Source organism: Bos taurus, chromosome 23 (genome assembly GCF_002263795.3).
Source record: "Bos taurus isolate L1 Dominette 01449 registration number 42190680 breed Hereford chromosome 23, ARS-UCD2.0, whole genome shotgun sequence".
NCBI lineage: Eukaryota > Metazoa > Chordata > Mammalia > Artiodactyla > Bovidae > Bos > Bos taurus.
This window is the reverse complement of record NC_037350.1, coordinates 40,882,704-40,895,116: the sequence shown is the minus strand read 5'-3', so window position 1 is coordinate 40,895,116 and position 12,413 is coordinate 40,882,704. Positions and strand designations below refer to the sequence as shown.

Here is a 12,413-nt window from a genome sequence, read left to right as displayed (position 1 = left end):
GGTTTGACTAGGCTTGCTTTTCATGAATGCATCAGAATCACCTAGGAAGACATTCCTAGGTACACACAGTGTCTCCATCACAAAGGTTCTGATTTAGGAGGTTGGGGCGGATTGAGCATGTGTATTTTGGGAATCATCGTGCGTGATTCTGATGCGCACACAGGCGCCGGGGCTGGCCGCTGGAGCCTTTCCACAGTGGAGCACTGTGGTTTGGTGGTGGTATGCGACTACACGTGCTTCCCTGAATCCTGACACGTGATGGTGAAACATCCAGGGGGCCAGGCACGTTCAGAGGGCCGGGCTGGGGCCCACCACACAGTGCCCTGAGAGACTGGGAGCCAAAACACAATCCCATCCTTACCCTTAGCCAGACATGAATTATTTGCACCCTTTTGAGCCACTCGGACCACAGAGGGGAAAGGCATTGCCCTGCGCTTATAGTCCAAGGTAAGCAAGTAACCTTATAGGTACCAAGTAACGCAGTCAGAGAATTGCTTTAATTGGCACCATCCATAGATTTAGGCCAGAGAGGCCCCTGCCCCAGACCCCATTTTTGTCCCCTCCTCACTGGACAGAGCTGAAGGCTGGGCCTTTCCCTCTGGGCCGTGCTCTAGATACTCAGAACCCTGGATTTCCTGCCCAGATGACTTTGAACTGATTCCAGGGCCTGCACAGGGCAAGAGGGCAGGGGGGTGGGGGTGGGGAGTCTTCCCGGGGTGTGCTTTCTAAGGGCCAGCCATGCTGCTCAGATGCTCGCCTCTCTATCTCAGAGAGTGGCCAGGTCACTGCTGTTTGAGGGATAGGCGTGTGGACGTGGAGGTTAGCATGTAGACTGAAGTGTCCCTGCGTGCACAAAAGGATGTGTGCGAGAGGAGATGGCCAGGACTGGCTCCCATGATGCCATGTTCTAGTACTTTCTAGGCCCTGAATGAAACTGTTGTCCAGGAAGGAGGACAGAGAAAAATTTGTGCAGCAGCTTCTTACACATTGCTCCTGGCATTGAGATATTTAGAAATGTGGTAGATGGGCTTTCTGGTTGTACTTTTGGGTCCTCAAACAATGGGCTGTAGGGCTGACTGTGATAAAAGTGAAAGTGTGTTTGCCCAGTCGTGTCTGACTCTTTGCAACTGCATGGGCTATAGCCCACTGTCTGTGGGCTTCTCCAGAATACTGGAGTGGGTTGCCATTCCCTTCTCCAGGGGATCTTCCTGACCCAGGGATTGAACCTGGGTCTCCTGCCTTGCAGGCAGATTCTTTACCGTCTGAGACACCAGGGAAGCAAGGGCAGTAGAAACATGTATTTTTGAGGTGGAGGAGGGGTGGCTTATTACTTTATGTGCCCTTTCAAATCAGGCTTGGCAGAGAGGGGGTTTGGAGGTGCTATATTTGGTGCCTTGACCAGCTGTGGCAGATTAAATGCCAAGTTTAGTTTCTAGTGGCTAGGATATTTAAAATATTTCTCTCAGCAAACAACTGGTCTGTTTTAGGGTGTGTGTGTGTGTCTTTCTGTCTGTGTACATAAGGTCGGAGCAGATATTTTATTTCTCATTCCCAGAATTAAGGATTGCATAGACTCTGCAATGTGGAAGAGACTAGACATGAGGGGAAGGGTTCATTGTCAAGGCTGACCTCTTCCACGGAGAACAGCTTTTTGCCTACTGCCTATAGGTTTTTGGAGTGCCAAGGAGAAAAAAATACCATTGTGAGCTCAGCCAGGTGCAGAGTGTAGCTGCTATTCCCATGCTTCTTGGAAGGAGTATTAGTAATTCGAGACCAAGAAATCCTGATTGTCGTGAGCCTGCGAAGCCAAAATGTTAGAGGGCCATTAGCAGCCCAGAAGGGTGCCATTAATAGTTCCCATCAGTTATCTTTCAGGATGCAGATCGAACTTGCTTTACTGAAGTAGAACCAAGCATGGTAATAAAGGAAGTGGGGGAAAGGGATGTGCCGCCTCCCACCAGTGCCCCCACAGTCAAGCATCTCTTTTCCCCTCGCTGATGCTGTTTAAGGCCGATGTCGTCATGTTGATGACCTCATTGGCTCAGGAAGCCTTCTGTGTGTGGAGGAACAGGAGATGCGAAAAGGCCAAAAGACCTAGGTGTCCCCTGGTGTCTTGACATGCTGATGGCAAAGTGAGGGTTACTTCCTACAAATAGGTGTCTCCTGGTGTCTTGACACGCTGATGGCAAAGCGAGAGTTACTTCCTACATATAGGTTCATCGGTACTGTTTTTTCCAGATTCTGTGTATGCGTGTTACTATGCGGTATTTGTTTTTCTCTTTCTGACTCACTTAACTCTGTAACAGGCTCTAGGTTTATCCACCTCACTACAACTGACTCAGGTACTGAGGAACCTATTTGCAGGACAGGAATGGAGACACAGATGTAGAGAAGGGACTTGTGGACATAGCGGCTGAAGGAGAGGGTGGGGCAAACTGAGAAAGTAGCATTGACGTGTATGCACTGGTGGTGGTAGTGGTGGTTTAGTCACTAAGTCATGTCCAACTCTTGCGACCCCATAGATTGTAGCCCACTGGGCTCCTCTGCCCATGGGATTCTCCAGGCAAGAATACTGGAGCAGGTTGCCATTTCCTTCTCCAGGGGATCTTCCCAACCCAGGGATTGAACCCAGGTCTCCTGCATTGCAGGTAGATTCTCTACCAGCTGAGCCACAAGAGAAGCCCAAGAATACTGGAGTGGGTAGCCTATCCCTTCTCCAGCAGATTTCCCCAACCCAGGAATCAAACCAGAGTCTCCTGCACTGCAGGCGGATTCTTTACCAACTGAGCCATCAAGGAAGCCATGTGTACACTGTCATGTGTAAAACAGATAGCTAATGGGAAATTGCTATATTACATGGAGCTAAGCCTGGCTCTGTGATGACCTAGAAGGATGGGATGGACGAGGGGTGGGAGAATATAATTATGACCAATTCACGGTGTATGGCCGAAGCCAACACAACAGGGTAAAGCAATTTTTATTAAAAAATAAATTTAAAAGAAGTGAAAGTTACTTCCAACGAAAAATAAAAGGCTCTAGATAAACACTGGTAGGAAATGATTATTGCCGTGGTCTTTAGTCAGCTGGGATTAATGTAGGTCCAGATTCTTGCGGCAGCTTAGGATTCACACCTGGGTTTGTGCTGCCAGTTCTCCTTGGGAAAGCGTCCCCTTGCTTCTGTGCAGGCCGTGTCCCGCAGGGTCTGACTAAAGAAACAGACAGGAGTGAATATTTAAAACAGGAAATTTAATGCGAGGCAGCATGGCTCAGTGGAGATGCCAGAGGGGATACGAGGGACCCCAGAGATTGGCTGCAGAGAAACCACTTCCAAAGGGGAGGGTCCCAAGGCCTGGGATCACTCTGTGAGCTAGAACCATGACCCGGCAGGCCAGGGCCGAGGGGGTCTGCAGAACTACTCTTCTTGGACCCAGGCCTGTCTCCTCCCTTGCCCCACCAGTGACCCCGTTGGCCAAACCCAGCCAGAAACCAGCCTGGGAAGTGGAGCCTATGGTGGTGTGTGTGTGTGGGGGGGGTGGTGTGTGTGGTGGGGGGTGGGGGGGCGGTCCTTAGATAAGAGCAGAGCACTTAGATAAGAGCAGGCGTAGGATGAGCACTGCATCTGGGCACATACATGGCTGCTTTTGTATGGCAGCCGGAGATCTGGCCCAGGTTGAGGCCATGATTTCAATTCTGCTAGCTCTTGGCGTGGAGAAGGCAATGGCACCCCACTCCAGTACTCTTGCCTGGAAAATCCCGTGGACGGAGGAGCCTGGTAGGCTGCAGTCCATGGGGTCACGAAGAGTCGGACACAACTGAGTGACTTCCCTTTCATTTTTCACTTTCATGCATTGGAGAAGGAAATGGCAACCCACTCCAGTGTTCTTGCCTGGAGAATCCCAGGGACGGCAGAGCCTGGTGGGCTGCTGTCTATGGGGTCGCACAGAGTCGGACACAACTGAAGTGACTTAGCAGCAGCAGCTCTTGGCGAACACCTGGCCCTACTCACTGCTTTTGCTGAGCCCGCCTTCCTGGCTTAGCTCTCATTCTGGATTCCCGATCACTTGAGTTAGTCATAAATACCCTGAAGCTGGAATTAGGGTAGAATTGGAGCTGTATTTGCAAATCAGAAACCAGTGGTTATGTGCACAGACATGGCTATCTTTGAAAGATGCTGGTAGTCATGAAACAGTGGAGAAGGTTGAAGGGCAAAGGGATTAATGGGGGTTGCAGCTGACTGCAGGGTGAAGGCCTAGTTCTCTCTGAAGGTGGGAATTAAAGGGAGGGTCTTGAATGGCAGGGGAGACTGGAGTGGATTTTCCCAGAAGGGGAACCGTCCCTCCAGAAGTGGAGAACAGTGACTTGTGTGTGGATGTTTGGGGCTGGCATGAAGCAGGCTGGGGACAGAAGGTGGCGGGGGATGGGAGAGGCTATTGAAGGAGAGAGCTTCCAGTTTGGAGGCTGGGCTTGATGGCAGAACATGCGGTGCCTTGTCCTGGTTTCTTGAGGATTGTAAGGAGCTGGGTTCAGTTTTTGCACCTGGATAACAACCCATGATTCCATTTCCTTAGGGACTCGCTTGTGTTTGGAGCCCCTGGCCCAACCCCTAAGAGGACCCAGGGACATACACTTCCTTTGTGTCTTTTCATTCGCTCCAAACTCTAGAAATTCTGCCCCAATCACATAAAGAACCAAAGACTTCTTTTTCCTCTTGCAATAGGTGGACCTTGAGCGAACCTTCACATTTCGGAACTCGAAGCAGACCTACTCGGGGATTCCCATCATTGTGGCCAACATGGACACCGTGGGGACGTTTGAGATGGCAGTGGTGATGTCACAGGTAGGAAGGTGGGCTTTTTCCCTCTGGCGCTCACACTGGACAGGTTGTCATACATAGGGGAGAGGAGAAAAGCGAGACATTTCAGGTCATTCACTTTGGCCAAACTAATTGGTTCTGAGTCTGATTGTTGCTGGAGGCCCTTCTTTTTCTCTCTTCCATCAGAAGGTAGGTGGAGTCTGGACTTTGTATTCATTGAGATGGTCTAGATCTGATGCCCAAAGCTCAGCTTCTTTTTACATTGGTGCCAATCAAATCTTGGAGACCGTTCTTAATCATTAACTTCTCCCACCTGGAGGGTGTTTCAAGTATCTGCAAAATAGCTCAAAGATATTGTCGTATGTATCCCATGATGGGGAGTTTTGGGTGAAGTAGAAAAGGATAGCTTTATTGCTTTGCCATTGAATCTACCTGCAGTGCAGGAGACTTGGGTTCGATCCCTGGGTCAGGAAGATCCCCTGGAGAAGGAAATGGCAACCCACTCCAGTATTTTTGCCTGGAGAATTCCATGGACAGAGGAGCCTGGGGGCTATAGTTCATGGTGTCACTGACTGAGCAACTAACACACTTGTTGCTTTGCCAGGCAAAGGGGGACACAGTGGACTAATGTCTTCAAAACTGTGTGTCTGCACTTGGGGAAGATAGTGACAGGTTTTGTAGTAATTGTTCAAAGAGGATGTGATCAGCGCTCAGACATTCTTCTGATGGGTTGGTGGCGAGGTACATAGGAGTCAATGTTTTCAACCTTCAGGTCCAATTGTCTGCGGTCTACAGGCTTGTGGGCAGCGTGAGAAGTAGTGTTAGTCACTCAGTCGTGTCTGACTCTTGCGGCCCCTGGGCGGTAGGCCACCAGGCTCCTCTGTCCATGAAATTCTCAAGGCAAGAATACTGGAGTGGGTTGCCATTCCCTTCTCTAGGGGTCTTCCTGACCCAGGGATCGAACCTGTGTCTCCTGCACTGGCAGGCGGATTCTTTACTGTTTGAGCCACCAGGAGTGTGGGCAGCATACCATCCTTAATCATTAACTTCTCCCACCTGGTAGGTGTTTCAGTATCCGAAAAATAGCTCAAAGATATAGTCATGTGTATCCTTTGATGGGGAAACAGGACCTTGCTCCCAGGCTGCTCTTCCCTGTTTGTTGCTCCCTGGTCTCCCCTCTCTTGCCTGATCAGTAACTGAATCTGCCCATTGGAGCTCAGGGAAGGTCATGGAGGCTGAGGAAGGCTGTTTGCTATAATCAAAGCAATGGGGGACACTGAAAAGCTGTGCCCAGAAGCCTCACAAGACCTCGCTCAGTTTCAGACCGGCATCCATTTCTTCCTTGAAAATGCCTGTGATAGTTTTGGAAATTAGAGATACAAAACGAAGTCGGATGTCATGCCATATTATAATGTTAGATAAGTGTCGTATTTAGTAGAAGAGTGACGGCACCTTTAAAAAGACAGAATCACTTTGCTCTGTAGCATTTATTATATCACAATATAGAAACCTTAGGTGCCAAGAACTGGATGGAATGTGGAGGAGGTGGTCGCAACTCCACCAGAGACAGAGAGGAGAGGTCACTTGGCCCAAGGCATTTCAGCAAAGCCGAAATCTCATAGAGCCGAGATGCAAACCCAGACTGGCTCCAGCATCAGGGACCTGCCTCCCAACTTACACTGGCAGATAATAGTACTGATATAAGCTCAAGGTCCCTGGAGCCGGCTGCTGTCTTTCTGCCTGTAAAGGGACTAGTATCCTGGGCTTGGGAAAATAAAGGCAAAGTTACTGTGGGCAGAACCTTCATCTCATGCATCTGCCTCTGCATTGGATTCAAGGTTCAGTGCATCTTAACTCATCATCGATGTGAAATGTGCGCTTCTGATGCTCAGAGTCTGTGCATCTATTTCCGTAGACAATGCCTGCCAAGTGAAAAGATAAATCCAATTAGTTGAAAGAGCTTCTTGCTGTGGGCAGCATGACTAACCTCAGGAGGTACTGGGATTCATTATTAGCCAGTGATTAGAAGGAAGATTTTCAAACAAATTATGAACTCACCAAATAGTGTAGGGGGTGGTCTGCCTGAGGTCTGAGTCCAGGATCAGTTGCATCTGTCCGCCCTCAGCCCCCATTGAGCTTTGGGCCGGAGGCTAACAAATTAATTGGAAAAGGAATTTGTGGTTTTTTTTCTCCCTATCTTTCCCTCACTCTGCTGTGATCAGCCATTGCTCTTCATGAATTCTGTATTTGTGTAAAAGTGCATGGAATCAGGGAGCGGTTAATGGCCCTGATTAATTCACATATCAGATTACTGTTTCATGAGAAACAGAGAACTTGGTAGGCTCTTCCCATTTGCACAGGAAAGACTTTCCATAAATGAAACAGTGTTCATTGAAATAGCTAATCATGTGTGGGTCCTATGAATTTTCCATTTCTAGAATGCTGAGTTAGTTCCGTGCATCAGTAAAGTCAGAGAATTTTTTAATGGGGGAGATAGACTGAGAGAAGTTAGGAGTGAGGCCCCTATACAGGAGGAGGTGGAGGAGCCTGGGTTCTGGATTCAGATTTGAGTTTGATTCTGTCCTTTGCCCCACTTTTGGCCAAGCAGTTGTTAAGTTTCTTAAATGTCAGTTTCTTAAGTCCTGTCTTTGCCCACGAAGTTACTGCTGTTGTACAAAGTTGTTCTGAGAAGTACATGAAATAACATATGTGAAGTTCTTGCGCAAAATAGATGTTCAGTAAACCCTTACTGGGTTGATGGTCATAGTTTTAGAATTAGGATTTATGTACTTCCTTCCCTCAAGAATACCAGCTGCCTGATGGATGGGTTTAGCTTTTATCAGGAAATGTTTAGATCGTGAACACAAAGAGAAGCTTTCGCATAGAAGCTGAGGTTCTTTTGGGTTGACTAAGCATCACTCCAGTACTCTTGCCTGGAAAATCACATGGACGGAGGAGCCTGGTAGGCTGCGGTCCATGGGGTCGCAAAGAGTCGGGCACGACTGAGCGACTTTACTTTCACTTTTCACTTTCATGCATTGGAGAAGGAAATGGCAGCCCACTCCAGTGTTCTTGCCTGGAGAATCCCAGGGACAGAGGAGCCTAGTGGGCTGCCGTCTATAGGGTCACACAGAGTTGGACATGACTGAAGCGACTTAGCAGCAGCAGCAGCAAGGATCACTAAGCTCCAATACTTTGGCTACCTGATGTGAAGAGCTGACTCATTGGAAAAGACCCTGATGCTGGAAAAGATTGAGGGCAGAAGTGGGCAACAGAGGAGGATGAGATGGTTGGATGGCATCACCAACTCAATGGACGTGAGTTTGAGTGAACTTTGGGAGAGAGTGGACAGGAATGCCTGGCATGATGCAGTCCATGGGGTTGCAAAGAGTCAGACGTGACATAGCCACTGAACAAGAAGAAGCAGCATCACTTTGCCTTCGGGCTGTGCTGCTGACCAGCAGGAGACCAGCCCTCTGTGCTGTTCTTGGCCTGTCACGTTTGGGCTGGACCAGGGCTCTCAGAACCCTCCCCCATCCTCTCCCACCCCTGCTTCTTGGCATTGCCTCCTACATCTTGAATGCTGTGTTGGCTGATGAGATTAGAATGGAACACGGTCCTGTGATTTCCGTGGTTACACCTTCCTCTGTTAGGGGCTCCTCGGAGCATATTCAAAGCAAGCGAAGCGTGAATGGCTGGAACACTGGATGGTTTTGTGTTGCTGGTTTAACCTCGCCATATGGAGGAAGGCGGGGCAGGGCTTCCTTGACTTCTCGTCCTAACGGTGCCTTTCCGTTTTGTTTCCTAGCACTCCATGTTTACAGCGATTCACAAGCATTATACCCTGGATGACTGGAAGCTCTTTGCAGCTAATCACCCAGAATGCCTGCAGGTAAGACTCTACGCTGGTTATAAATGGCCTTTGTTGCCCTGGAAAGGAAATCATCAGGGTAGTCAAAAGGATTTGAGTTGGCAGCAGATAGACACACAGACTCCCAGGAGATAGTGAAAGACAGGGAAGCCTGGTGCTCTGTAGTCAACTTAGCAACTGAGCAATAATAACAGACACAGTCCCAAAGAGAAACTGGGGAAGGCGATAGTGAGTCCCCAGCCCTTGATTGGTGCTAGGAATTTGCCAAGGAAACCTGTTCTGTACTCCTTTTAAAAAATATGATGATTTACCTATAAGGAGCATATTTTTTTCCCTTGGAAAGTGAAGTGTTTTGTCATGAGAGCTTGTGGAGGTACCAGCAAGGTCAATCCTGCCAGGGATTGAGTCTATTCCAAACATGCCTTTTATCTAGAAAAAAAAAACACATCTAATTATAATAAGTTATAATTGCAGCTAAATATGATGGAGCAGAATAAACAATATGCTCTCCAGGATGACTTCAGTGAGAAAGGCAGATAGCACAAAGTATTGGTGTAGGTGTGCAGCAATGGGAACCCTCGACATGGCTGGTGGGATTGTATCATGGTGCAACTGCTTTGGAAAACAGTCCGGCCATTTCTCAGAAGGTTCAGCATAGGAGTTACCATGTCACCTAACAATTCTATTCCTAGAATAGACCCAACAGGTGTAAAAATACATGTTCACACAAAACCTTATACACAGATATTGAGGCATGCTTAGTCACTCAGTCATGTCTGACTCTTTACAACCCCATGGACTACAGACCACCAGGGTCCTCTGTCCCTGGGTATTCTCCAGGCAAGAATACTGGAGTGGATTGCCGTGCCCTCCTCCAGGGGATCATCCCAACCCAAGGCTTGAACCCAGGTCTCTCATGTCTCCCGCATTGCAGGCAGATTCTTTACCATCTGAACCACCAGAGAAGCCCACACAGATGTTCACAGTAGCACTATTCACAGTAGCCAAATGGTGGAGACAACCCAAGTGCCCATCAGCTGATGACCAAACAAACAAAACCTAGTATACCCATAGGGCGGAATATTCAGCTAAGAAGGGCAATACAGTATTGATTCATGCTACAACATGAAGGAACCTTGGAAATGAAACTGTTCACCTCAGACTGGGACTTGGACCCACATAGCTGGGACTCAAACCCAACCAAACCCACGGTCTTTCAACTGATCTCACACCCTGGGGTTTCAGGACCTAATGAAGCTCGAGTTCTTGATGTTTCATCGCAGAAAGAATTCATGAGAGACAAAGTGATGGGTGTGCTGCATGCTAAGTGGCTTCAGTCGTGTCCAACTCTTTGACCCCATGGACTGTAGCCCACCAGGCTCTTCTGTCCATAGGGATTCTCCAGGCAAGAATACTGAAGTGAGTTGCCATGCCCTCCTCCAGGGGATCTTCCTGATCCAGGGATCAAACCCACATTTTTTATGTCTCCTGCATTGGCAGGCAGGCAGGTCCTTTACCACTCATGCCACCTGGGAAGCCCAAAGAGATAGGTAAGAAGCAGATTTATCTGGAAGGAACACATACCACAGAGTGTGGGCCATCTCAGAAGGCAGCAGTGGCCTTGAAATGTGGTGCTAGTGCTCAGTTGCCTCAGTTTTGTCTGACTCTTTGCGAGTCTCTGGACTGTAGCCTGACAGGCTCCTGTGTCCATAGGATTCTCCAGGGAAGGACTCGGGAGTGGGTTGTCATGCCTTTCTCAAGGGGATCTTCCCGATGTAGACATTGAACCCACACCTCTTACATCTCCTGCACTGGCAGGCAGTTTCTTTTACCACTAGTGTCACCTGGGAAGTTTGAAATGTGTGGTTAGCTTTTATGGTGGAGAAGGCAATGGCAGCCCACTCCAGTACTCTTGCCTGGAAAATCCCATGGACGGAGGAGGCTGGTAGGCTGCAGTCCATGGGGTCTCGAAGAGTCGGACACAACTGAACGACTTCACTTTCACTTTTCATTTTCATGCATTGGAGAAGGAAATGGCAACCCACTCCAGTATTCTTGCCTTGAGAATCCCAGAGACGGGGGAGCCTGGTGGGCTGCCGTCTGTAGGGTCGCACAGAGTTGGACACGACTGAAGCGACTTAGCAGTAGCAGCAGCAGCTTTTATGGGGTGCTTTCCTGGTGTCTCAGTCAGTAAAGAATCTGCCTGCAGTGTGGGAGACCCAAGTTTGATCTCTGGGTTGGGAAGATCCCCTGGAGAGGGGCATGGCAACCCACTCCCGTATTCTTCCCTGGAGAATTCCATGGGCAGAGGATCCTGGCGGGCTACAGTCCATGGGGTCGCAAAGAATTATACACAACGAGCTGAGTGACTTAATACTTTCAACTTGTCACTTTCACTAGCTTCTATGGCCTGGGTAATTTCATAGGATAATGAGTAGGAGGATTATTCCATCTATTTTAGTGAGGGGGTGGAGATTTCCAGGAACTGGGCCACTGCCAACTCTTTGGTCCTTGACGGGCGGCCTTGGAACTGTCACGGTGCCTGTGGTGTGTCGTTTAGCTTGCTGATGTGTTACAGTGAGCATGTGCTCAGGCTCAGTTTCTAGTGGAAGTCTGCTTGTTCTCCATCTTGAGCGTATTTGGTTCTGATCAGCTTTTGTTGAGGGTTCCAACGTCCTCCTGCCCATGGCGGCTTAGCAGCTAGTTGTGATGTTGATGCTCTCGCAGGAGAAGATAAGCACACGTCCTTTTACTCACCGTCGCCGCGGCGTGCTAAGTCGAGTTAGTGACTGAGCAACAACAACAACTGTTTGTGTTGTGTCCTTGGTCTGTGTCATTCTTTTAAAGGTCCGCTTCACTCTTGTTTCAAAAACATTTTGCTAAGTGAAAAAGCCAGACACAAAAAGCCCCATATATGATTCTATTTACATGAAATGTTGAGACAAGGGAAACCTGTAGAGACAGAAGTGGATTAGTTGAGAGTGAGGGCTAAAGGGTGTGGAGATTTCTCTTGCAGGTCGATGAAATGTTCTAGAATTGATTGTGGTGACGGTTGCACAACTCTGAATATACTAAAACCCACTAAACTGTGCACTTTAAATAGATGAAGTGTGTGTGACTAGATCTCAATAAAGCTGTTACTGAGAAAAAATAAAGGCGATTTGAAAATAATAAAGGCCCCAGTAGAACATGCCAGTCTTTGATCCTGGCACCTTTGGGTGGTCCTGCATCTTGATCCTGGCACGCTTGGGTGGTCCTGCATCCATACCGAAGAGACATCTCTACACTGGCAATGGTTTCCTCCATGGTCAGATCATCTGGATTGGAAAAGGACTTCGTATTGTACTGCTTTTGAAGTTACACTAGTTTCTGGCTATTTTTCTTTGCTGTGCCATGACCGTGTGTGGATTTTGAATGGTGAGGAGGTGGTTTCAGAGATAAAATAGTTCTGGCTCACACTCGCGTCTTTTCTTTTTGGCATACTTTATTCTAATGGATTATCTCTGTTTCACCTTCTCCCCGTCTTCTCTGGAGGAAGTTTGGGGAGCGTGAGTTTCCAGCAGCGCACTGAGAATCAGAACCGGGGCTTTCATTACCAAGGGCGATCATTCCACTTACTACCCCACTGCCGCCGAAGTCAAAGCTCATTAAAAAGGGAACGCATGGCAAACCCAGTGGCACTGAGAGAAAGTAACCAGTCTCCAGTCCCAGCTGCCAAACTGTAACAGA

At 48.5% G+C, this 12,413-nt stretch overlaps 1 protein-coding gene across 4 annotated transcripts in view; it reads left to right on the top strand.

Moving 5' to 3' along the window:
- GMPR (guanosine monophosphate reductase) overlaps window positions 1-12,413 on the top strand; it is a 60,830-nt gene that overhangs the window by 4,266 nt on the left and 44,151 nt on the right. For all 4 annotated transcript variants that reach the window (XR_009492475.1, XM_010818485.4, XM_010818484.4 and 1 more), the window contains exons 2-3: window positions 4,718-4,837; window positions 8,622-8,705. Coding sequence is in view for 3 of the 4 variants with exons in the window: in XM_010818485.4 (XP_010816787.1) it covers window positions 4,718-4,837; window positions 8,622-8,705 (204 nt within the window). In the remaining variant the exon portion in view is untranslated. The remainder of the gene's footprint in view (window positions 1-4,717; window positions 4,838-8,621; window positions 8,706-12,413) is intronic.